Genomic DNA, 23,629 nt, shown 5'->3' with positions numbered 1-23,629 from the left:
ATAAGGTAAAATAGCTTTGTCGGTTTGTGCATCATTGAAGTAGGGTGGGTTTTTGGTCCGACGTAAGGGTCAGTCAGGGTTTGTAAAGGGGAAGGTTTTCAAGGCCTTCCTGAACTTCCATAGACTGTTTAAAGATCTGACAGATAATAATAATAATAATAATAATAACTTTATTCTTATATACCGCCAATAATCTTGCGACTTCTAGGCGGTTTACAATGAGGTGAAACTGTACAGACAGCGAATTACAGAGTATAACAGTGAACATCTGATATTAACAACATTAATAATAACAACAGTTTATATATTGCCAGACCGGGAAGTTCCGTGCTATTTACGATGAGTTAGAAAAGTTTCATAAATTGATTGGAACATTCATAGTTTAGAGATTAGAGGTTAACAGTTTGCAAGATCAGATATGGGTGGAATTACGAAGGGGGCTATTGTCCTTATTCGTTACCTATGTAATTCAAGAACAGGTATGTTTTTAGGTGTTTCCTAAATTCACCATAGTTGTTTGTGTGTGTAATTAGTTTTTCTAGGTCTTTGCCCCATAAGGCTGCTTGGTACGATAGAAGTTGTTGATGATGTCTCTTATATCTGCATCCTCTAGCCGGTGGGGAAACGAATTTCAGGTGTGTGCTTCTCTCATGTCTGTTAGTTGGGAATGAGAAGAGGTCTATTATATATTTAGGGGCTAGGCCTGATAATACCTTAAAGCAGAGACATCCTAGCTTGAACTTCGTGCGAGCCTCCATTGGCAGCCAGTGCAGGAGTCGGTAGGAAGGGGTTATGTGATCGGACTTCTTCAACCCGAAGATCAACCTGACTGCTGCGTTTTGGAACAGTTGTAGTCTCTGCATTTGCTTCCGAGAGATTGCCAGATGGGTAATGTTGCAATAATCAAGGTGGCTTAGTATTAGGGATTGTACCAGAATTCTGAATGCTGAGGTGTCGAAGTATGCTCTAATGGACCTAAGTTTCCAGAGAGTATTCCAGATGGGGGGATGATGTGCCATAATCTGAGTATGAAATGGGAATAAGAGCATTTCCGGGCTGTTTCAGATGCGAGTGAGCGACTGGGTGGAATGGGTAGCCGTTTATCTGCTTGGGGTCTCAGTGATCGGTTGGGGACATAAATTTGTACTTTTCATGCTAGGTAGCTTTGTGTCAACTTGTGGAATGTCTTGAAAGCTAGAACCAGGGCTCTAAAGACACATCGTTTTCGGATAGGCAGCCAGTGCATGGATCTTAGTGCAGGGGTGATGTGGTCGTGGAAGCCCAGGTTTTTAAGGAGTCGGATTGCAGCGTTTTGCACGCCTTGGAGACGGCAGACGGTTTTTGCGGGTAAGCCTACTAGTAGCGTGTTGCAATAGTCTAAGCGGGAAAAATCGTTCTCTGAAAAGCAAGCACAGATGCACTTTAGCTGGCGTAGGTAATAGAAACATGAAGACACTAATTTTGATACATAATCTGAGAGCGACAGGGTCGAGTCGAGAATCACTCCCAGGCTGCGGACGTTGTCTTTGGCTGTAAGGGTGTCAGGGATGGGCAGGATGCGTTTAGCTATAGTTTATTGATCTTTACTTCTAAGAGATTCTTTGCATGCCCAAGAAATGCCCAAGCACAGCAGTAGGTTTCATGCAAACATATTTTCCAGAACCCGCTGTACTCTGGCAAAGAGGTGACGGGCCCGAGGCCTCCACTGAATCTCACATGATTTCCCACAAGTGGTCACAAGAGCCGTCAGATGCTTCCAGTGGGCAGAGATGCACTTTCAGCTCTGGAAACATGCCCACGAACATCAAAGCTCAGATCTCTCAGGTCATGAACAAAACTGAGTGCTGTGCTTTGATCTTTCCTGCTTTTGAAAAGGTTTCTGACTGGGTGGGAATTAATAGGCACATTCATAGCTGCCATATGGTGTTCTGAAATTTTAAAAAGAGTTAGAAGTCCCCCAAGAATAAAAGAAACTTCTGTAATAATTATGACCATCTGTGTTACCAATTCAGGTACCTACTGGAAATTAATAGTTTCAGAACAGACATTAATTAAGTACAGGAGCTCCCAACTTAGCTCATTGTATGATGAATTGTGGCTTTTAAATAAAGCTAGTTTTACGCTCATAGGGAGCCAACCGAAATGGGAACAGTAAAAGACCATTCCTAAACTGTCTAATGGGAAAAAAACAAAGAGCCAACAATGGCTAATTGTAGTTGTAACTGTGACCTAATCAGTGGAGAGTGTGGCACAGTGGTTAAAGCTATAGCCTCAACACCCAGAGGTTGTGGGTTCAAACCCACGCTGCTCCTTGTGACCCTGAGCAAGTCACTTAATCCCCCCCGCCATGGACCCAGGTACATTAGATAGATTGGGAGCCCACCAGGACAGACACGGAAAAATACTTGAGTGCCTGAATAAATAAAATAAATGTATTCCTAGTTGCATAGGCGTCAGAATGCTCCATAACATAACATACTGAGGTTCCATACCACCCAGAGTGGTAGAAACCTGGAATGCTCTTTCGGAGTCTGTTATAGGGGAAAACACCCTTCAGGGATTCAAGTTCCTGCTAAACTGGGACGTACGCAGGTGAGGCTGGACTCATTTACAGCACTGGTCTTTGACCTGGAGGCTGCCGCATGATGGACCACTGGTCTGACCCAGCAGCTGCAAACATCAGCTCGGAATCATTGCGGCTTAGACAACATTAGAGGTTCCTGGAGTAGTATCACTTTTTATGGCCCAGCTCGGTTACATGTCCAGCTCTTTTGGAAGCAGAGCTGGGATCGGATGCTTTGAGTGTTCCCTTTGCCAGTCAGCTTCTCAGGACATCCACAATGAATATGTATAAACTTGATTTGCATACACTGTCTCCATTATGTGCATTGTGGGTATCCTGAAAACCTGACTGGGACCGAGTTGAGAAACAGTGTTTTCCAGTGACTCCCCACCCCCATACTAGTTTAGTCATTGCCGTTCTGATTCTGGTTTGGGGACATGGACCAAGGCTCTTTCCAAAACCTTGGTCAATAGATAAATAAAGTAGGGAGGCTGGTTTCTTATGTCTCATAGAAGCTAGGAGGTCAAAATGATTTGAAGTGTCAATACTGTATGGAACTCCTAGAAGAGAGGAACTGTTAGGTAAATTATGTATGAAAAAATCTTTTATATATTTTTTTGTCACATACACTCAGAAATGTGTAATTCAGCCAAAAGCCGAAGCTTCTATAGCCGAACCCACCGCCCCATCACTTCAAAAATTCCATACACGGTGATGGGGTGTTGGTTTCGGCTATAGAAGCTTCGGCTTTTGGCTGAATTACACATTTCTGAGTGTATGTGACAAAAAAATATATAAAAGATTTTTTCATGCATAATTTACCTAACAGTTCCTCTTTTCTAGGAGTTCCATACAGCATTGACACTTCTTTCCAAAACCTTGCCATCATGGAGCCTGAATCTAGCTAGTACATGACCACAACATCTCCCATACCAACAGAGGCTTTGACGCTCCCTCCTCAGCCCCAACCAACCAGTGGCCAGAAGTTCAGAGTGATAAAGACAACAGGCACCGTAGAGGTGTCAAAGAACCCAACTTGCAATGGAGGGTTAAGTGACTTGCCCAGAGTAGCAAGTGGCCACAGAGGGAATTGAACCCAGCTCCCCAAGATCTTAGGCCGCTGCACTACCACTAGGCTATGCCTCCGCTCCACGAGGCAAGGTCCTTTCCTTCCTGGGACTTTGCTCATCTCCTTCTATCATACTATCTATTGCAATTCTAAAAATCATAAAATATAATTAGCTGTTACATTTGATTTCTCAGTTTGTAGCAGGAATGAGAGATACAGGCAATGACTGGGGGGTGGGGGTGACGGAGGTTCTGATCTGAACCCTGAGGAAATGAATATTCCTTGTCCATGGGCTATGACTTGTCTGAAAGGAATGAAGTACTTGGCTTACAAACATCATTGGTCTACACAGCTTCCATTAAAAAAAACCCTCCTTGATTCATGGGGACTTCGGTATGTTGGCAGGATTTCAGATAATTCCTCGAAACTTCATGTATAAAATGGTAGCTGGGCTTTTATTGTTAGTGGAAGACAACACTCAAAAATACCTTTCTTTGGCTTTTGCACATCCCCTGCCTACTCTGTGTATTTTCAAGAGAACCTCTGGCTGGATACCGAAATTAGATTCTTGCACTAAGGCATTAGGAGCTCCAGGTCGGCTCCCCTGATTTCTCTCTTCTGCTGCTTTTAGTCCTAGCTGGATTACACTGCGAGTCACTGATTCTTTTTGGTCATTTCTTAGAATAAAAAGGATTCTAGATACTCCACGCCTTCAAATTTCTTTCCCCAAGTTTGATCAGCTGTTGGGGCTGTTTTTATAATTGAGTGATGTCTGCTGACCTCGTGCATTTGAACCTTTCTTAACCGCCTCTGAAGTCTGGCTGGTGTCTGTCCTTCCAGAAGCACATTACAATTCTGTACTTGTGACAGCACTCATGCCATGAATCAGTAATGTGGGGCCCAAGCCACTAGTCATTACATTCAGTCGCCTGAGGTAGTTGATATATAAACCTTGATTGGCTGGGGGCCGGGGCAAGTAAAGGAATCGAACTGCTGGTGTGTAGGCCAAATTCTGATGTAGAATCATCTGGTTCACAGCCCTCAAATATTCCTCTGAGATCTGGTTGGAGTTATTTATCGAGTTCGGGGGGGCCTCCTCCACTGCTGTTCCTGTAGGAATCTGCTTGTGACCGAGGAGAGCGACCACAGAGTCCCACATTACTGTATGGATGGCTGCTTTGATGCGTAGATCTTGGAGGAGTCGCTTCAGCTTGGCTTCTTGCCCCTCAAGCCTACCATCCACTTTCATACAGAGGAAAACACGGAGCTTGGCTCTCTTCCAAGAGCGCACCGTGGTGAGGACAGAAGCCATCTGGAGTAGGAAGAGGCTGCAGATGTCCACAAGGCTGGTGCTGTCTGGGTACATAAGGTTCGCCGGCCAGACATCAATGTACACTCCTTTGCCACTGTGTCTGAACACCTGAGTTTTGTTGAAGTCAGAAAAGTACCTTGCCAGGACTACATTTTTCAGCATCTTTATGGCATCGGAAATAATGGACACATACTCCCTTGGGGACAGCCGCTTTGGAGATGCTCCCCGTCTCACAGGAGGGAAACTGAACTGTGGAATACGATCGTTGGAGAGGAATCTCTGTGATTCGGAGTTGATGAACGTCAGATCCTCCCCTACGCAGTCTAGAGGAACACGACTGTCATAGAACCCAAGGACAATGGTGTTGGGCCTCATTCCACCTGCAAAACATAGATTTGCATGATATGTAATAAGACATTAAATGTCCCTAAAAATGCAGAACTGGTATTCTAAAGGATTATGAGACCCCTGAAGAAGGTGTGTTGATCGAAACACGGACCGTGTCGGGTCCCATATTTGTGGTCTATTTGTTTGTTTGTTCTTAATAAATCTCGCCTGCATCTTGTACATCTGTCTGCAGTACTTCACTTAACAAAACTGCAATCCTTTCTTGAGATAGTAAATACCTTTGCAGGGAAATCCAAGGAATGATTTAAAGTATTTCTGTTAGCAGAAGCCAACCAGGGAAGGCATAAGCAGAAGGAGGAAAAGGCCTGACAGCATCTGGGAACCTACCAAGGGTAAGGGCAGTTTGGCACTAATAACTAGGACCGCAAAAAGCCCCGGCTGATATGGTGTCACTGAGTCCCGAGGAGACAGGACAGAGGAGAATGGGAACTCACCCAAACCAGAGATAAGGAGCAGCTGCTGGACACCATGCCTCACCGAGTCAGAAAGGGTCAAATTCACAAAAGCTTTGACGTTCAGTACATCTACCAGCTGCAGCCAGGAGTTGTACTGCATCTGGAGGGGGTCTGAAGGCAGCACATCTGGAACAAGAAGAAAATGCTACATGCTAAGCAGGACGCCTGTACTTAGCCATCAGACACAGACAGAAAACGTTCAACTAAGAGATCATTATTAGAACACATCATAATTCTTTTATGGATGCTTTCTTAGCTCTTAATATTGAAAAATGGCTTTTACCATGGTAACTGCCATATGTTTACAATGTCAGTCTCTTTGTGGTACTTCAAGCCTAGTATAATGTAATTTCTATATAAACATTCAATTAGATTATTAATTACACAATGGCACGCTGTGTGTGTGTGCACTAATAGCACAGAAATGCTTTATTAAGAATATTTTAAACCACAAATGCCCACTCTTCTGCAGTACGGGAATTATTTTTATCTAGTTCTGCAAGGGAACCGTGGAGATTGAAGAAGATACCCCTGACCAAGCAGAGAAGGCCACCTTACAAGATGCAGGAACGCTGCGAGTGGCATACATCCTCCTTTTGCCCCCCCTCCCCCCCCAAACTGCAGGGGCTGTCTGGACAGAATTTATACCAACACTTTCCTACATCTGGCTCAACGCAAGCAAGGCGATATTCCAGTTGACGCTGCTAACTACTCTCCCACCTCCTTCTCACATCAAAACTACTTCAGTACGCACATCACCGCCGCTGTCATGACTTTTGTCTCAACCCATGCGCGATTCACTCTAATCTGCTTCCACCCTCTGTATTCTACAGAACCAGTCACAGCAAAGTCTCCAGTGGCCTGTTTATGACCACCTCACCCTCCTTTGACACTGTTGATCACCTTCTACTCCTCTCTAAGTTTCCTTATTTTGTTGATTGATCCAGTGGTGTATCTAGCTCGGTTGCCACCCAGAGTTGAGCATCACCTTGCTCCAGGTGCATCATCGCCCTCCTCCAAGCAGTAAGGGGGTGCATCAAGCAATCGTAGTCGTAGACTACAAACACACAGTGGTCAGCTATGCCAGTCCTCTGTCCCGGGACAGGAAGTTGACATTAGAGAGGGAGGGGCCTCTCATGTTGTAGATTGTGGCTCTGTGATTGCTTGATGCAACCCCTTCCTGCCTGTACCTAGGGTGGACCACACTCATCGCCCTGCCCTGGATTCGAGCTCATAGTGATTTATGTTCAAGTGCACAAGATGTGTCTCTGTCTCTAGAGGCTCACATTCAAAGGATCGATGCTTCTCTCTTTCAGAGGTAGCCTCTTTGCAAAGTCATCAGGGCTGCTGTGTTCCTAAAATTTCATTGCACTCCTAAATTTAGGAGACTAAAGGGTGGATGGTAAAAGGGGCAGACATAGAGCACCTACATTAAGATCACAAGTCTAGGCTATATTAAGAGCGATAGCTTTGAAGCTCCTAAATTTGTGAGTGCAGATTTTTTTTTCATTATTAGGCCCTAAGTTTGTATCTGAGGCAATGGATGGTTACGTAACTTGCCCAAACAGTGGTGATTTCCCTGGTTCTCAAACCACTTCTCTAAAGTCTTCCTGTTTGCCCTGGATCAGTAGCATGGAATGTTGCATTCTTTGGGGTTCCAGAATCTTGCATACTCTGAGATAATGGAATGTTGCTACTCTTTGGGGATTCCGCATGGAATGTTGCACTCTTTGGGGTTCCGGAATCTTGCTTACTCTGAGATAATGGAATGGTGCTACTCTTTGGGAATTCCACATGGAATGTTGCACTCTTTGGGGTTCCGGAATCTTGCTTACTCTGAGATAATGGAATGGTGCTACTCTTTGGGAATTCCACATGGAATGTTGCACTCTTTGGGGTTCCGGAATCTTGCTTACTCTGAGATAATGGAATGTTGCTACTCTTTGGGGATTCCGCATGGAATGTTGCACTCTTTGGGGTTCCGGAATCTTGCTTACTCTGAGATAATGGAATGTTACTACTCTTTGGGGATTTCGCATGGAAAGTTGCACTCTTTGGGGTTCCGGAATCTTGCTTACTCTGAGATAATGGAATGTTGCTACTCTTTGGGGATTCCGCATGGAATGTTGCACTCTTTGGGGTTCCGGAATCTTGCTTACTCTGAGATAATGGAATGTTGCTACTCTTTGGGGATTCCGCATGGAATGTTGCATTCTTTGGGGTTCTGGAATCTTGCGTACTCTGAGATAATGGAATGTTGCTACTCTTTGGGTTTTGGCCAGGTACTAGGGACCTGGATTGGCCTTTGTGAGAACAGGCTACTGGACTTGATGGACTTTTGGTCTGACCCAATAAGGCTATTCTTATGCTCCTCTCGGTCCTCACTTGAACTGATTTATACAATTGCCTAAATTTGTATTTTGTGTATCTTCTGCCTGATCCTTCTCCACCACTATCCCACTATCACTCAGGGTGCTTCAGGGATGTTTCTTGGGCTTTCTTCTTTCTCTTTGATCTCTGCCTATGGCCTTCCGTACCATCTTTACACTGATGACTTCCAGATCACAGTCTCTAAATTTCCTGAGGAATCCAGTTCAAAACCTCAGCCTGTTTTATCTGATTTGCTGTCCTCCTGCCATCTCAAACTTACACAGCCAAGAGAGAATATATTATCTTTCCTCCTAGACCCACTTCCCCCATCCCTCTCTATTTCTGTGGATGTTGGAGTCATCTTCATCTTCTCCCTCCTCCTCAACACATAACCAAAACCCTAATCCACTCTCCCATCATCTGCTTCTCAAGTTATAGGCTTCCTCATTAGCTCCTCCTTTCCATTATTTTCATTAAAACTTACGCCACATGACTTTGCTGTGCACATACTCCGTTGGCCTCTTCTTCACTTTTGCTCACTGTTCAAGCTCCTCCTTCCTCTTCTCTCTCTTTTCAGCTTTCCTCTTGAACTCTACTCACCGAGAGAGTCATCACCTGAGCCCTTCTCCTCTGTGGTCCGTTCCCACCTCTGTGCTGTGCACATCACATAGACATGTGCTCTGGTCTTTTTTGAAGCTGGTTTCAAACTTTAACCCCTGTTTTTCCTGCTCAAAGCCTTGTTGGTTTTAAGTATTACATTACATTAGGGATTTCTATTCTGCCATTACCTTGCGGTTCAAGGCGGATTACAAAAGATTTATCAAGGATATATTACAAAAAGATCTTAGCAAAAAAGATAGCTGGTCATTTTCAAAGATAGAAAGAAATGAGTATGGCTAGTTGTTTTAGGTAGGTGGCTTTAGTGAGAGGCGGTATTTGAAAGTATTTTCTTACTAATTGAAGTTAAAAGTCTCTTTTCTTCTTTATGTTTGCCTTGACTAGAACATGAGCTTTGCTGAGAAGGAACGGTCTCTCGTTTGTATGTCTAGTGGTTCCAACACAAATCAAATAACTCCCACGGTTGTTAAATCCCTAAGTTCAACAGCCTTTAAAGTCTATATTTAATAATATGGAAGAAGTAAATATAGACATTAAAGGTCATTGAACTAAGGGATTTAACAACCGTGGGAGTTATTTGATTTGTGTTGGAGATACTTTTGGACCACGTGGTCAGATTTTATTTTAGCATGTCATAGAAATACTCAGCATTAGTTGTGACTGTTCCCAGGGCTATATTCGGGTTGAGGGAGAAAAATAGCATGGATGGACTGTATGTTTCGATCTTTTCACTTGATTTCCCATTGCCATTTCAACTGCACAAAGGAGCAGGTACAAAACCTACAGATCCATGATCCCCAGAGAAAATATCCACGCATTTTTTTACAGAAAGTTTGGTAGATGCGTGGAATAGTCTCACGGAAGAGGTGGTAGAGACAGAGACTGTGTCTGAATTCAAGAGGGCCTGGGATAGGCACTTGGGATCTCTTAGAGAGAGGAAGAGATAATGGTTACTGCGGATGGGCAGACTGGATGGGCCATTTGGCCTTTAATTTCCATCAGGTTTCTATAACCATAAAGCTCTATGACCTCACAATGCAGGTGTAAAGAGCCTTAGCCTATAGGAAGAGGAGATGCAAATGTTAAGAGCCTTAGCCAAAAGGAAGAGGAGGAGATAGTGGATGCTGTGGATGGGCAGACTGGATGGGCCGTTTAGCCTTTATCTGCCATCATGTTTCTATAACCAAGTAGCTCTATGACCTCACAATGCAGGTGTAAAGAGCCTTAATCTATAGGAAGAGGAGATGCAAATGTTAAGAGCCTTAGCCAATAGGGAGAGGAGGAGATAGTGGATGTTGCAGATGGGCCATTTGGCCTTTATCTGCTGTCATGTTTCTATGTTTCTATCTTGAAAATTAAGTAGCAAATTCATATCCAAGGACTTTGCATCTAGGCGGTAGTCTAGCACGTATCCCTGCAAAGTACAGTATGATCTTACCCAGATCCTCCACTTCCACATGCCCCAGGACAAAGAGCCCACTTTTCTTCAGGTCATTAACAAAGCTTATTAAACGCATACAGGTTCTGGGATTTGAAACCATCAGTAACATCTGCGGACGCCAGAATTTGACGTGGTCCTTTCGAACATCCAACAAAAGGAGGTACTTACGAACCTGAAAGGAAGCAATGTCTCACATGAATACTGACTGCCATTAGACAATTAGTCCTCTTTTTTGGGAGCTTAGTTGAAATGTGTTACATTTCTGACCTTAACCCCCCCCAAAAAAAACAAACCAAAACAAAAAACAGTGAACTTCCACCAAGAGCTAAACACATAGGAGAAAGGACAGTAGTTAGCAATTTAAAAGTAAATTATACTGAAAGAAATATTTTTCAGTATAAGTGAAGTTCTTGAACAAGAGGTCATGGTAGGAGATTCAACAAGAGGTAGACTCAATTGCATCATTAATAAAAATAATAATAATAATAACATTTTATATACCGCAATACCGTTAAGTTCTATGCGGTTTACAATAGATTAAGCGAGGTACAAATTGATTGAATTTAAGAGGGGGGAAGAGGAGAGTTAATAGGACGGGAAATGCGTTGTTGAGGAGAAAGAGATTTCTTCACAGAATGTGCGATGGGTGCATGACGCAGCCTCTGAGCTGGGTGATAGCTGACCTTTGCCTTAGCAGTGAGAGAAGGTGGGTGTATTAGATGCAAGAAATCTAGGAAATATTGTGACGGGTGAACAGTTATCTCCTGTATATTTTATGGCAATACTGTAATGGATAGAAAGTCCTGTAATTTCATGGAGAATTTTGATAGTTCCGTATTCATGGCGGGATTCACCTTTTTGGTGGGCACCAGGCAAACAAGTACATTTGGCCTCCATTGCAATATGGATTCTTTTTGAATTCCCACCTGTCAATGGAGGATAATCCAAAGAATAGCTAGACCTCTGTGAGCAGCTGTGGCCTGACCCCACCTTCTTCTTTCTGCCAGCAAATGACTTACCATGGTAAATATCTGTTGTGGAAGCCATTAGCAAATCTGAGAGGGAACTTCTTAAATATTTGGGCACTGGGCATGGGTCTGGTTTGCTGATGCCATTATCCTGTCCTGTCTATGTTTAAAGAGAATATGTCAGTAGTTCAGTTGGTGGAGAGTTGGCAGGAAAGGAAAGGGGAGCGGCAGAGAAATTCCCCTTGGTTTACCCTCAGAGTTGTGGGAAATTGTTCTGAACATAGAGATTGTAGAAGTCTGCCCGTTCCTGGTCTTATTCCCCAACAACTGGAGCTGGGTCGAAGTCCCTTTCCAGCCCTGATCAGGACATAAATTGTAGAAGTCTGCCCAGCACTGGCCTTATTTCCCAATTATTGGAGTTCAAGGGATAGTGGCTCCCCATATTGGGGAATTGATTAGAGTGGAACAAAGATGGGTTTTGGCCACTTTTCTGAATCAATGGGTAATGACTCCGTATTGATATCATCTGATAGGAACAAAGAAACATGATGGCAGATAAAGGCCAAATGGCCCATCTAGTCTGCCCATTCACAGTAAACATTATCTCTTTCTCTCTCCGAGAGATCTCACGTGCCTATCCCAGGCCCTCTTGAATTCAGACACAGTCCCTGTCTCTACCACCTTTTCCGGGAGACTGTTCCATGCATCTATCACCCTTTCTGTAAAAAAGTATTTCTTTAGATTACTCCGGAGCCTATCATCTCTTAACTTCATCCTATGCCCTCTCATTCCAGAGCTTCCTTTCAAATGAAAGAGACTCGACTCACGCGCATTTACACCACATAGGTATTTAAATGTCTCTATCATATCTCCCCTTTCCATCCTTTCCTCCAAAGAATACATATTGAGATCTTTAAGTCTGTCCCCATACGCCTTATGACAAAGACCATGCACCATTTTAGTAGCCTTCCTCTGGACTGACTCCATCCCTTTTATATCTTTTTGAAGGTGTGGCCTCCAGAATTGTACACAATATTCTAAACGAGGTCTCACGAGAGTCTTATACAGAGACATCAATATCTCCTTTTTCCAACTGACCATACCTCTCCCTATGCAACCTAGCATCCTTCTAGCTTTCGCCATCACCCTTCCACCCTTTATGGCCACCTTAAGATCTTCACATACAATCACACCCAAGTCCCGCTCTTCTGTCGTGCACATAAGTTCTTCACCCCCTAAACTACCGTTCAATCGGGTTTTTGCAGCCCAGATGCATGACCTTGCATTTCTTAGCATTAAATTTTAGCTGCCAAATTTCAGACCATTCTTCAAGCTTCGCCAGGTCTTTCTTCATGTTATTCACACCATCCGGCATGTCTACACTATTTAATATTTTGGTATCATCCGCAAATAGGCAAATCTTGCCCGACAACCCTTCAGCAATATCGTTTATAAAAATGTTAAAAAGAACAGGCCGAAGAACAGAACATTGAGGCACACCACTGGTAGCATCGTTTTCTTCAAAGCAATCTCCATTGATCACTACCCTCTGTCGCCTTCCACTCAACCAATTCTTGACCCATCCTGTCACTTTGGGACCCATCCTGAGGGCACTCAGTTTATTTATTAGACATCTGTGTGGAAATACTGTCAAAGGTTTTGCTAAAATCTAAATACACCACATCTAGTGTGCATCCTCTATCCAATTCTCTGGTCACCCAGTCAATGAAATTGATCAGATTTGTCTGACAAGACCTACCTCTAGTGAATCCATGGTAAATAATTTCTCAGAAATGTCAATTACTTGTGGAAGTTGTGACTGTAGCTACAGAATTAGATGGAAAAAGTCTAAGAAAATGGAGTGAGGGGGTGAGAATGAGCATGTGGAAAACATGGAGAAATTGAGATGGGGAAAGGATACAGTGAGCATAAGAGAAGGGAGGGGAGGGGTTGGTCAAATGAAGCCTACAGTCAGTGCAGAGCAGTGAGCCTATGAAAAAGTTTCAGAGAAGCATTCTAATAAAAAATCAATCAGATACTAGCATCTTATGCCCACACAGTTGGGCAGTAAACAGAGAACAAGGCAACAGTGGGTGAAGCTAGACTTGGACATGCCCACCCAATGAAAGACATTGCACTTATAAAACCCCCAAAAGCAGAAAGCAACAATATTTGATGTCAAAAGCTTAGTACATTCTTCCCTCAGCTCCTCTGCCAGCAGGGGGCAGCATAATAGGTTGACATGATGCAACCTGCTCAACCAGTCAAAACAAAAAATAGCAGGATTAGTAGGGCAGGGGATTCACCCAACCTCCTGAAGGCCCTGACAGTACTGGTTGAATTTGACTAGTAGAATATATGAGTTTTTAATGAATGGGAAATAAAAGAGCTAGATAAGGGGGGGGGGAGGACAACACAGGAGGGGAAAGGGGAAGGAGGGAGAGGCAGGCCACGGTGGAGTTCAGAGGAACTGTTAAGAGGCAAGGAGGGACTCTGAGAATGTTCATTTCAAAAGTCAGCAGAATGGCATGGTTCTAATTTTATTCCTTGCTATGCTGAACTGTTTTTGAATGTGATGGAAAAGATAAGTACAATTGTATACGTAAGAATACAAACACACATACAATTAGAGCACGGCTATGAACTGGCAGCATCTCAAAACCCACAAGTGATTTGTGATCATGGACAAATAGTTTTTGAAAAGAAACAGAAAGACAGATTTCACATTTAAGGTTCTTACTGCCTTCTCTGCCTCGAGGGATAACACACAGACACCTGTCAGCCAGAGAATGCACACAAGTTGTGATAGCAGATATTATGCATTGTACAAACACCCGCGCTCATCATTATACACTCACAAAAGGAGACTAAAGGGACCCAATTTATAATAGAGTTACTTCACACTCAAGCAACATGGAGAATGGGGAACGTTGATGTTCAAAGAGATTCATCTTGACACTAGTGTACGCTAGACTGTGCTGTTTTGAATTAGACTGGAATCAGAAGAGATATAGAATGGCGTGTCTTCGAAAGAGCAGAGACTGAACCAAAATAACCTAGATTTCGCCTGGAATTATGTCGAAAGGTTGATGGTCAGAGAAAGACTTTGAACCCTGTTCTAGTCCCACTTCAGCCACTGACATTCCTTGTCTTCAAGGTCAAATCACCAGCTCTCACTGCCTGACATACCCTCTCGGACCATAAGCATCCTTGGGGAGGGACCTACATTTTCGAAACAAACTATAAAGGATACTTACAGTGTGAATAGAGGGAGGAAGCTTTACCTGGTGGACATGCCGGCACCTGTGCTTAATTTAAGTACAAAATTTGGAGGGTCAGGGCTGATATTCCAGCTCTTTGAAAGAAATCGCACTCCTTCGGATAACATGGCAATGCACACTGGGAAGTTGGTATCTGTCTTGGTATTCACAAGAAGGATTTCTCTTTGTTAAAATTAATGTCTAGAAGTTCATTTTAAAATAAAAGAGGCTTATAAATATGAAAAGATATGTGAAAGTACATTAGAATCTAATATTGATTTTATCACAGCGTCGTAGAGGACGGGTGGGCTTTGTGCGAATACAAAGAGAACCCGGACAGAGGAATTGATAATGGAATAAAGGAGGTCTGAATGTAATTAGTACAGAGGCAAATCATATTCTTACAGCAGGACAGGACACTCGTCAGGGGTACCAAGGTCACAGCTAGCACAGAAGCCAGAGCAGGTAGTGAGGAAGGGAGAGGGAGAGGGAGAACTCAGCAGGATAGGAATGAGAGAGGAATGTCCAGCTGTCAGGGAACATGTCCTGAAGAAGGAATGCCGAAAGCTCTGGGATGCAGGGAGAGGGAGAAAGTCCATCTGGTGAGGAGGGGAGGGGAAGGAGACCTCAGTATACCAGTAAGAGGGCCAGGCTCACATTTAATGCTGAATATATCAGGAACAAGGTTTCCACGTAGGGTTACCATATTTGTGAAGACAAAAGAAGAGGATGAATGACCCCCGCTATGGCTCCACCCACACCCTCACCCTGACCCCAACTCCAAAGCTAAAATATTTCAGTCAATAAATTCATTCACCTTTATTGTCTGAGATTTATTTTTCTGTCAAGTTGGGTTCGATTTCTCTTTTTTCTGCTTTCTTTCTTTCAATTTATATCCCGTCCTCCCAGAAAGCTTTCCTGTCTTCTGCAAATTTTTCTTCAAGCAGTTGCTGTCCGTTGGCTCCTCCCATCATGGTCCAACATTTCTCCCTACCACTGTACAGCATCCCCCCTCTCTTCTGCCCCAGATCCTCTTTTCCCTTCCCCACTCCTGTACAGCATTTTTTCCTCTCTCCTGTCCTCCACCCCCATGTGCAACATCTCCCTCTCTCTCACTGTCCTCCATCTCTCTTCCTCCCATTCCCTCCCTTGCTGTAAAGGCAGCAGGAAAAGAGAGAGAGAGATCCAGGGTGCATCTCTCATACCCCCTCTACAACCACATCCAACATTTCTCCCTCTCTCGTGTGCAGTATCTTTTGCTCCTCCCCACCAGCCCCATGCCCATCATTTCTCCTTTCTATCACCTCTCTCCAGCGCTATGCCACATTTCTCCCTCCCTTCCCTCCACTACCATGTCCAACATTCCTCCCTGTTACATCTCTTTCCATCTGTCCCACCCCGTTTCTACCACAACATCCACTATTTCTCCCTACCTCCCTCATCTCCAACATCATGTTCAATGATTCTCTCTTTCTTCCTTTTCCCTCTTCCTCCATGCAACCCATGCCCAAACATTCTCCCTTTCTCTTCCCTCCCCAACTGGCAGCATCTCTCTTTCCTTTCCTCCCCACCCAGCCCATACAGCATCTCTCTCCCTCTCTTCCCACACTGCTCTAGTCTGTGCAGGATATCTTTCCCTCCCTTCTCACCCACCTGCAGCCCGTGCAGCCTCCGGCAGCATTCCTTCCTACATGCTGCTGGCAGCTGTCCCGGAAGCCTTGAGGGCTTCCCTCTGACACATTTTGCATCAGAGGGAGGTTGTCCCATCCCTTTTATCATTTTCATCATCTTTCTCTGTACCTTTCCTAATTCCACTAAATCTTTTTTGAGATGTGGTGACCAGAATTGCACACAATATTCGAAGTGCGGTCATACCATAGAGCAGGGGTAGGCAATTCCGGTCCTCGAGAGCCACAGGCAGGTCAGGTTTTCAGGATATCCAAACTGAATATTTATGAGATGGATTTGCATGCACTGCCTCCTTGAGATGGAAATCTATCTCATACATATTCATTGCGTATATCCTGAAAACCTGACCTGCCTATGGCTCCCGCTGCCATTGAGTGATCCAAGGCCATTATACCATTTTCATCTTTGTTTTCCATTCCGTTCCTGACAATTCCTAACATTCTATTTGCTTCCTTAGCCACCAAGCAGAGGGTTTCAATGTGTGCTGCACCTTCCCCCATCTCCCTCATTCCTCTCCTTTCTGTCGTATTTTTCCTCTGCCTGATCTCCATGGCCCCCATTCTCCTCCTGCTTCTCACCAACCACAGCCTGGCCCAGGTTCTCTCCACAGTCAACCCCTGTCTTCTCCACGTTCTACAAAAGCACTCTCTCTTCCCCACCTGCCAGCCAGAACACCAGTGCAGTCCCATCAATCATGCCAGGACCCATAGCAACATTAACAGTGACAGCAGCAAAGAATGTGTGAGCACAATGAAGGGAAGTCTCGGCCGTATCCTGCCCCCTGGACTCAACAAAGCCCTGAGGTTCTTGGCTGTTATTACTGCTGGAGCTGCTGCGAGTCCTGGCAAGGCCATAACAACTGTGATAGTACAATAGTATGATCAGCTCGCTGAAGGAGGAGGGGAATACTGGCCAATGGTTGGCAGAAAACCAGTCCAAGAACAGCTAAGAAATCTTGGAGGGAGTTTGCCCCCCCCCTCCCTACGTCCATGTATGATATAGCTACAATTAAATTCATTTGACTGGAGGCTTTTCTAAATCACTCCTAAAAGCGGAGGTGGGGGATAGGGTAATCTACTTATTGACTACTGTAGGGCCAGCAGGTTTCTGAGTAGCTTATTTGATAATGGGGATCCTTGGATGATTCGCCTGGTAGAGGTTCAGCGCCAGGGTGAGGCATTTCAGGACCACTCACCTGGTGGAAAATGAGAGCCTGGCTGATGTAGCCCCAGCTGCTGCTCGGAGAGGTGTAGTGTAAGGCCAGCAGCAAAACCAGCAAGAAGGCAATGCTTGCTGTGGCATAGACAGGGTTAATAAAAAACATCATGAGTCCGCATCCCACAATCCCCAAAACGCATGTGTACCAGGTAAAGTAGCGGAATGCCGGCCTGCAGAAAGAAAGAGAACAAGAAACCGTGACAAAGATTTCAGTCTGTACTTATGTACCATGTGTGTAAGTCATGACTGAGAATAGACTTGATGGGGCCCAGGGCCAAAACTTAGAAGGCAACTCATGCCTTCTTTAGCTCAAAGCAGGCTTGGAGTAGGGTTACCATATGGCTCCAGAACAAAGTAATGGAAGGAAAACCTGGCCTTTTTCTGGAGCCATATGGTAACCCTAGCTTGGAGCCCCAAATCATATGAGGTCCTGGTTGACACCCCTAATGCCAACCCTGGCACAAGCCAGGGCAGGTGAAGGTGGAAGCCAGCTGCGGACACCACTACAATCACGGCAATGATTTGGCAGATTTAGACTGTGGAAGGGTGCAAGAGCCTTAGGAACTGCATTAACAGGACCATTTGTTGAATTTATTGCTTCTCTTTCTGAGGGTACAAAGAGCCCTCTGGCTCTGAAGCAAACTTGCTTGGTGAAGACTCATGGCTCACCTACCTTTTCATGAGGCCGATATTACTACAGCATTATTGGTATGTACGAAGCTTATTCTAAAAGCTTTAATGTTGCATCTTTAGCTGAAATTGTAGACTTGAAAAAATACATCAATGGCTGAATAATAATAGACTAGCACTGAATATCAATAAATCAAATGTGATGTTTTTTCCCTGGAAGGATGATTTAAAACTTAACTTTCCGATTACTATCAAGGGTCTTCCGTTGAAACAAGTATATAACACCAAGATTCTGGGAATTATTTTTGATCACAAACTTTATTTTCATGACCATATCAGTAGTATTGTTAAATCCTCTTTTTTTAGGCTTCGTCAAATTCGTTCTGTTTCTCAATTTCTTTGCGCTAATTCTCTCAATATTCTTATCCACTCTCTTGTTATTTCCAAAATAGACTACTGTAATGCTCTGTTCAACGGAATAGCTCAAAAAGAACTCAAATGTCTACAGATCATTCAAAATACATCCATTAAGCTCATTTTCAAAGCAAAGAAGTTCGACCACGTTACACCTCTTCTTAAGAAAGCCCACTGGCTTCCGGTTGCCCATCGGGTAACATATAAACTATGTCTGCTCACATTTAAATCCCTTCTTTCTAAAACTCCGGCTTTCATCTACAAGTTATTAATTCCTTACACCTCCAATAGAACATTAAGATCCGCTGAACAGCATTTGCTAATGATTCCTTCCCTTAAAATTATTAATACTAGACGACAGTTGATCTTTTCAGTTACGGCCCCCCAAACTTGGAATTCACTCCCTAGCCATTTAAGGGAAGAACACAATATAGAAAAATTTAAAGGTAAACTGAAGAGTTTTCTCTTTAAAGATGCCTTTATAAACTAATCATTTAGTTTTTGAACTACTTTTATCTTTCTTTCTACAATTTTATTGAAGTAATTTTTTTTATCCTCCCTTTCCTTATGTCTCCTCCTTACTTGTCTCTTTAACTTTTATACAAATTGTAATTCCTACCCATCTCCTCCCTTATGTTCCTAGTTTTGTCAAATTTGTTAATAGTTGTGTAAGTCTTAGTTTTTTATTTATTGTATTATCCCCCTTACTTTGTAATTTTATTAACATGTACATCGCTTAGAATTTAGATTAAGCGATTAATCAAATTATTATTAAACTTGAAACTTGACTAGATTCAAGGAGACAGACCGGAAAGGAAGAGGAAAGACAAGAAAAGAATGGGAAGATGGGGAGAACATGAAGGAGATGAAAAAGTGAAAGTGATCAGAGCAAGGACAGAATGTGTGGGGGGAAGGGATGAAGAACCTCTTCACTGATCTACTTTAGCATGTGCTAAACGCTAATGCATCCATGGAATACACTTCTCCTTCCGTATTCGCAGTTTCAGCATTCACGGTTTCGATTATTCACGGTTTTTAGCTTGCATAGAGAAATCACTGATTCCAAGCGTTTACAGAGAAAATCGCTGATTCCCAGCACTTTCTTCACCGCGTTTTGCCTCTCCTTCAGGAACAGACCAGGTCTCCCACCATGTTATTCGCGATTTCACTATATTCACGATGGTTTTTAATAGAAAACAGCGAACAACAGATGAAAAAGTTATTCGGTTTTTCTGTATTTGTGGTTCTGTTAATCCCCTATCACAGCGAATACGGAGGGAGAAGTGTATAATGGACACATTAGCGTTTAATGTGCGCTAAAACGGGTATCGGGCCTTAGTATAAGGACCCCTTTGCGTTCACACAACATTTTATTAACCTGTTATCTGATATTAAAACAGAATTTGCACATCTCTGAGCTGGCAGACCTAGTTGGTGCCTCTCATAATTAGACAATTACAGTATTCCTGATTTGGAGTCTGTCCCCTTATTAAGTGAAAATTGTTCTTATTTAACCAAGCAATTATCCACAGATGACTTTTTTTACTTTTCTATTTTTTTTTTGTTTTTACAATTAGACTGAGCAGATCCTACAATCTAAACCACAGTTTCAAAAATTACCCCAAGAGAGAGAAAAAAAAGTAATCATTTCAAAGAGAACGCAAGGAGGAGGAGAGAAGAGAGATTGCCACTTAAGATGTAATCAATACCTCTCATCTGAGGCGTCAGCAGAAAGACATTTGTGACTACTGACAGGAGTAAGAACGGAGGGAGGGATTTGGTGTTCATAGCTAGGCCTCAATTTCAGCTCCCTTCACACGAGTGAGGCATCTTTTCAAATGTATAAAACTTTAACAAAATTAAGCACAAGTAGACAAGACAAGCAGGAAATGTTACAAAGAAAGAAGACAATGATATCTTTTTATGTCAAACAATTTTTTATTGATGATAATCCAAAACAAGCAGAAATATGCATCAACAGCACACGATAAACCCCCAAAGAGAAGTCCAACAGAACAGAAGAACCGAGGAGAATCATCAAGCTATACATTATCATAGAGAATTCCTCCCCCCCTGTTGAATCCCCCCACCTTCCAATACCCCCTCAAACATGTACTATGATTTGAAAACAACCATCTCACCCTCCCCCCCCCCAACACTCGCAGCCAACCCAACAACCAAGTCCCAGGGAGATGCGGAAGAACGGGATGCGTGACAAATTCTCCAAGTTTATTCAAGGAATGACAAGATTTTAGAATCCCCAAAGAGTAGCAACATTCCATGTTACCGATCTAGAGCAAGCGGTGGCTTCCCCCAAGTCTGTCTCAATAACAGACTATGGACTTTTCCTCCAGGAACTTTGTCCAAACCTTTCTTAAAACTAGCTACGCTCTTACCACAACGCGTTCCAGAGCTTAACTATTCTCCGAGTGAAAAAGCATTTCCTCCTATTGGTTTTTCTCGTATTTCCCTGTAACTTCATCGCGTATCCCCTAATCTTTGTTATTTTTGACGGCGTGAAAAATCGATCCACTCGTACCCGTTCTACTCCACTCAGGATTTTGTAGACTTCAATCCTATCTCCCCTCAGCCGTCTCTTTTCCAAGCTGAAGAGCCCTAACTGCTTTAGTCTTTCCTCATACGAGAGGAGTTCCAGCCCCTTTATCAGAATTATGTGTGTCAGATAAAACATCCCAAGCACTATTGAGAGATATCTGGTCAGGTCTTCTTAATAGAGGGATAACAGTTAACGAACACCTAGTTCTTTACTGGCTTCACTCCCACCAGCTGTACTCACAGACCTCATAGTAGATGACGGCAGATAAAGATCCGAGTGGTCCATCTAGTCTGCCCAACCATACATGCTCCATAAATCGATTTTGTTTAAATGGTCCTTTTTCTTAACTATCCAGTTTCAATTTCTGCAAACAATCTGTGCAGAAGTCTCTTGAATTGCTCTGTTCGGACTTTTGTAGTGGCTTCAGTGACTTGAGACCCCTCTGTCGGAGAAAAGGACGCAGTCCCACGAATCTGGACTGCTGCATCATGGAGAAACTTTGGTGGATCTGTGGAGCCAGCCTACCATGTGCCACCATTCTTTTGACTCGCGGTCCATTCCCCTGGGAGTTTGCTTGCCCGCTGACCTGGTGCAAATGGGGAGGGGCCTGAGGCTCTGATTTGCCCAGGTTGTTTAAGGCTCCTCCCATGGGAAGGACCTTAAACAACTTGGGCCAATCAGAGCTTCAGACCCCTTCCCGGTGCATCCCAAGATGTTGTTAGTGGAGTCTCACAGGGATCTGTCCTTGGACCGACTCTTTTTAACATCTTTGTGAGTGATATTGCGGAAGGACTGTCTGGCAAAATTTATCTTTTTGCGGATGATACCAAGTTCTGTTATAGGGTAGATACTCCAGAGGGTGAGGATAACATGAGGCAGAATCTGGTGAAGCTTGAAGAATGGTCAAGCAATTGGCAACTAAGATTTAATGCTAAAAAATGCAGGGTCATGCACTTGGGTGAAGTACTTCTGTGCACAGAAGAAAAGCAGGACTTGGGGGTAATTGTGTCTGATGATCTCAGGGTGGCAAAGCAGGTAGAAAATGCGATGGTCAAAGCCAGGAAGATGCTTGGGTGCATAAGGAGAGGAATGGCCGTTGTATAAGTCTCTGGTGAAGCCCCATTTGGAATACTGGGTGCAATTTTGGAGACCCCACTTCAAAAAGATATAAAGAAAATGGAGTCGGTCCAGAGGGCTGCAACAAAATTGGTTAGTGGTCTATGTCATAAATCGTATGGGGTCAGATTTAGAGGAAAGATTGGAGAGAGGGGATTTGATAGAGACATGAGGAGGTGAGTCTTTTTCAAATGAAGGAAAACTCTGGAAGGAGATGAAGTTAAGAGGCTCAGGAGTAATCTAAGGAAATACTTCTTTACAGAAAAGGTGGTAGATGTATGGAATAGTCTCCTGGTAGAGATGGCGGAGACAAAAACTGTGTCTGAATTCAAGACCGCGTGGGACAGGCATGTGGGATCTCTTAGTGAAAACAGAAGAAACTGGATGCTGCGGATGGGCAAACTGGATGGGCCATTTGGCCTTTATCTGCCATCATGTTTCTATAACTATAAAGCTCTGTGACCTCACAATGCAAGCGTAAAGAGCCTTAGCCAATAGGAAGAGGATATGCAAATGTCAAGAGCCTTAGCCAATAGGGAGAGGAGGAGATAGTGGATGCTGCAGATGGGCCATTTGGCCTTTATCTGCCATCATGTTTCTATAACCATAAAGCTCTATGACATCACAATGCAGGTAAAGAGCCTTAGCCAATAGGAAGAGGACATACAAATGTTAAGATCCTTAGCCAATAGGGAGAGGAGGAAATAGTGGATGCTGTGGATGGGCAGCCTGGCTGGGCCTTTCGGTCTTTATCTGCCGTCATGTTCTATGTTTCTAAAACACAGAAGGAAGCGATATAATAAGACAAATTCCTTTACTTATGCTTGAATGTGACATGCTGTGATCAAACCTGTCATTTAAACGTTCCTCATGATTGACAGCCTAACTCTTTTGTACGGCTTTCAATCATTGTCACTACCTTCATGTTATCATGAGTTCTCAGGCTGACATCTCCTAATGGGCCATGAGAAGACCAGGAGTGGACACATGGTGGAACGGAGTACGAGGTTTCACTGCAGACAGCTTCCTTCAGAGACAGACATCTGCCAATCAGTACAGCTATAGGTAAGTACAAGCGGGCAAAATGTGTCCTCGTTGTATGTTCTTAACGATTAAATATGAAAACTACCTTATTGTGATATGATGTCATTTGTTTTTTCTTGTTGGGCTTTCTCGGAAGCCTCTTGTTGTATTTTTTATATCTATAAAATCAATAAAATATTTTGAACTAAATATGAAAACTACGTTGGTCTCCTTTACATAGGAAACATAGGCAACAGGTATCGTATCCTGAAATCGCTGGTGTTTAGCCGCCTGTCCATGACTGCACAAAAAGATCCAGCCAAATTTAAAGCCCAGGATGTCTGGCAGCGCAAGCCATGCAAGGAGACTGTAATGGCTGTGATTGCTGAGCTCTGCCAATCAGCGGAAAATAGTTAGCTGGGCCCGGTGAGCAGTTAACAGCTGCAGCCAGAAAATCGCACAGACATTTTCTTTGTCATCTCAGAGCGCACGGGGTCCCTGCATGTAATCAAGACTTG

General features: G+C 43.6%; 1 protein-coding gene across 2 annotated transcripts in view; it reads right to left on the bottom strand.

The window, feature by feature from the left end:
* Nucleotides 1-3,399: 3,399 nt before the first annotated feature.
* Nucleotides 3,400-23,629, bottom strand: part of LOC117367244 (solute carrier family 12 member 9-like) — a 154,406-nt gene continuing 134,176 nt past the window's right edge. For both annotated transcript variants that reach the window (XM_033959668.1, XM_033959669.1), the window contains 4 exons: nucleotides 17,349-17,541; nucleotides 10,234-10,408; nucleotides 5,787-5,933; nucleotides 3,400-5,324 (listed from right to left, as the gene is read on the bottom strand). In XM_033959668.1, coding sequence (XP_033815559.1) covers nucleotides 4,480-5,324; nucleotides 5,787-5,933; nucleotides 10,234-10,408; nucleotides 17,349-17,541 — 1,360 coding nt within the window. In that variant the 3' untranslated portion in view covers nucleotides 3,400-4,479. The remainder of the gene's footprint in view (nucleotides 5,325-5,786; nucleotides 5,934-10,233; nucleotides 10,409-17,348; nucleotides 17,542-23,629) is intronic.

Source organism: Geotrypetes seraphini, chromosome 9 (assembly GCF_902459505.1).
Source record: "Geotrypetes seraphini chromosome 9, aGeoSer1.1, whole genome shotgun sequence".
Classification (NCBI taxonomy): Eukaryota; Metazoa; Chordata; class Amphibia; order Gymnophiona; family Dermophiidae; genus Geotrypetes; species Geotrypetes seraphini.
This window is presented reverse-complemented; position numbering and strand designations above follow the sequence as displayed.